This window comes from Myripristis murdjan, chromosome 20 (genome assembly GCF_902150065.1).
Source record: "Myripristis murdjan chromosome 20, fMyrMur1.1, whole genome shotgun sequence".
In the NCBI taxonomy this organism is placed as follows: domain Eukaryota; kingdom Metazoa; phylum Chordata; class Actinopteri; order Holocentriformes; family Holocentridae; genus Myripristis; species Myripristis murdjan.
The window spans coordinates 517,783-520,282 of record NC_043999.1 but is presented as its reverse complement, the minus strand read 5'-3'; the positions used below and the strand labels follow the sequence as shown (position 1 = coordinate 520,282).

Sequence of the window (2,500 nt, the reverse complement as noted above, 5' to 3'; positions counted from 1 at the left end):
CAGAACAGGAGAACCTTTGAGACCCTCTGGGCTGAGCAGGGTCAGCCTGGCAGAACCTTACCTAATCCTAACCCTAATCCAGAGAGGATGAGACTGCAGGTGGGAAACCTGTACTGTCACTATTTTACATTTTGATTTGAGCAGAAGGCAGAAAAACTGTGTTTCCTTGTTGTAACGTGCAGCGCTCCGTACCTCCAGCACACCACGTTTAGACAGCTGTGTGTGTGCGTGTGTGTGTGTGTGTGTGTGTGTGTGTGTGTGTGTGGGACCTACGTTGATCCTCTTGGCGGTGTGTGTGTGTGGCAGTCCTCCCAGGTACACGGTGCCGTCGACGTCCAGCTGGTTTCCTTTCACAGACGTTGACTGCGGCGTCGAACCGTCGACCGACACCGAGATGGAGCGGCGGCTGAGCTCCGCGCTGACCTGGGGGGTTATGGGAAATGATGTTTTCCTGTCAACACTCAGGAGGAAATGATGCAGTGAAGCTCAGGAGGAAAAGGTGCTTCAACACCAAGCGGCCACACCTGGGTCTGAATGTACCTGCTGCTCTCTGATTGGCTCTGCTTCATTCCTGTACATTCTCTCCGTGTGTGTGTGTGTGTGTGTGTGTGTGTGTGTGTGTGTGTGTGTAGTCGTTGAGACCCTGAAGAAATGCTGGTTGATTCCTATTTCTTTTTATAAATATATTTTTTCTCCACCTGAGTTGTGTCGCTCGCCGGCTCCATGCTGCTGAAACATTCGTTAAGCCATAAGGCCCTTAGAGCAGAGAGTTCCAGTGACTTCACAGCTGAGGGGCTCTAAGGCACGACGCCCAGCGGAGTCACATCACTGGAACTCACTGCTTCTCTTACTGCTTCATTATAAAACAGCTGCTTCCCATCCTTAACTGTGATTGGCTGAGCCGCGTTCCATGCCGTTGTAAAATCAGTGTAACCTGCTGCATTCTGAGGCCGACCGCAACACAACATATCCCCACGCCACTGTAAACAGACACAGTGTTGCCTGGCAACCAACTACTCTGCACTCAACTTGATCGTTACATTTGGAACTTGATCGATACATTTGGAACTTGATCGTTACATTTGGAACTTGATCGTTACATTTGGAACTTGATCGACACATTTGGAACTTAATCGATACATTTGGAACTTAATCGACACATTTGGAACTTAATCGATACATTTGGAACTTAATCGACACATTTGGAACTTGATCGATACATTTGGAACTTGATCGTTACATTTGTTGTGAGAAATGAAGCGTCGACTGAAACAAACTGTGGTCTGTTGGCTGCTGTCAGAGCTGCTGTGAGGAGAAGAAAGAGACTGTTGATTTTCACCCGACCTCAGCGTCTGTGTTGCTTGGCAACCATTCTGTCCACTATCTTGCTGGATTATACGCTATTGCTTGGTGGAAGAGTAAATAGTTCTCAATGAATTATTTTGTTGCTGCATTATTCCTAATAAATTGTATGGTATATACATTTACCAGCAGTTAAATTATCAGCAACGAACTTGAAGTTGATGTTGCCAGGCCCTGGCCTCCACCCTAATGTTTATCTGTTTCCTGGTGCGTGAGCATGTCTCCACTGATTCCAATGAGCAGGTCAATAATGACATCCATATCCTCTATGCTGTTTAACTGGCATTGGAGTAAAGTGACAAGCAGCTCTGTACAGTTGTATAGCAACTGCAGTGAAACACTTCTGAAGACACGCTGAAGACACAGACCTGAGACTGAAGAATGAATGAATGAATGAATGAATGAATGAATGAATGAATGAATGAACCCTGACTGAAAAAAAAATTCTTGGTGTGTGTGTATGTTTGTGTGAGTGTGTGTGTGTGTGTGTGTGTGTGTGTGAGTGTGTGTGTGTGTGTGTTCCCTCACAGTGTGCCACTGTCCATCGTTGACGGCGACAGAGGAGGTGACGGAGGCGGAGCCTTTGCCGAGGTCAGCTGACATCAGCAGCCGCCCGGCCGCCAGCCGCAGGACGGCGTAATCCATCTGAGAGGAGGAGAGGAGGAGCAGCCCGTCCCGGGACAGGGTCCTCAGGGACAACCTGACCTGCAGACTGAGGGGGGGAGGAGGGGGAGGAGGTGGGGAGGAGGAGGAGGGGGAGGGAGAGGAAGAGGAGAGGGAGGAAGGGGAGGAGGAGCAAGAGGGAGAGGAGTTTAGTAATTGAGGATCATTAGCTGTGTGTGTGTGCGTGTGTGTGTGTGTGTGTGTGTGTGTGTGTCTGTGTGCGTGTGTGTGTATGTGTGTGTGTGTGTGTGCGTGTGTGTGTGCGTGTGTGTGTGTGTGTGTGTGTCACCTCTTGCGGACAGTGCTGGGGTTGATGCTGAAGGTCATGTGACTGTGTCTGGATAAACCAAACTGATTGGCTGCTGGCAGGAAGGTTGGCTCCGCCTCTGACGCACACTGGACACACAGATCAATAACCAGGAATCAATAATCAATAAACAACAACCTCCAATCAGGCAGCTGTTAGCGGAGGGGT

General features: G+C 49.1%; 1 protein-coding gene across 1 annotated transcript in view; it reads right to left on the bottom strand.

Moving 5' to 3' along the window:
• lama1 (laminin, alpha 1) overlaps positions 1-2,500 on the bottom strand; it is a 43,730-nt gene that overhangs the window by 3,758 nt on the left and 37,472 nt on the right. The window contains exons 49-51 of the mRNA XM_030079883.1: positions 2,315-2,421; positions 1,891-2,074; positions 274-423 (exon numbers count right to left, since the gene is read on the bottom strand). Of these exons, the coding sequence (XP_029935743.1) occupies positions 274-423; positions 1,891-2,074; positions 2,315-2,421 (441 nt within the window). The remainder of the gene's footprint in view (positions 1-273; positions 424-1,890; positions 2,075-2,314; positions 2,422-2,500) is intronic.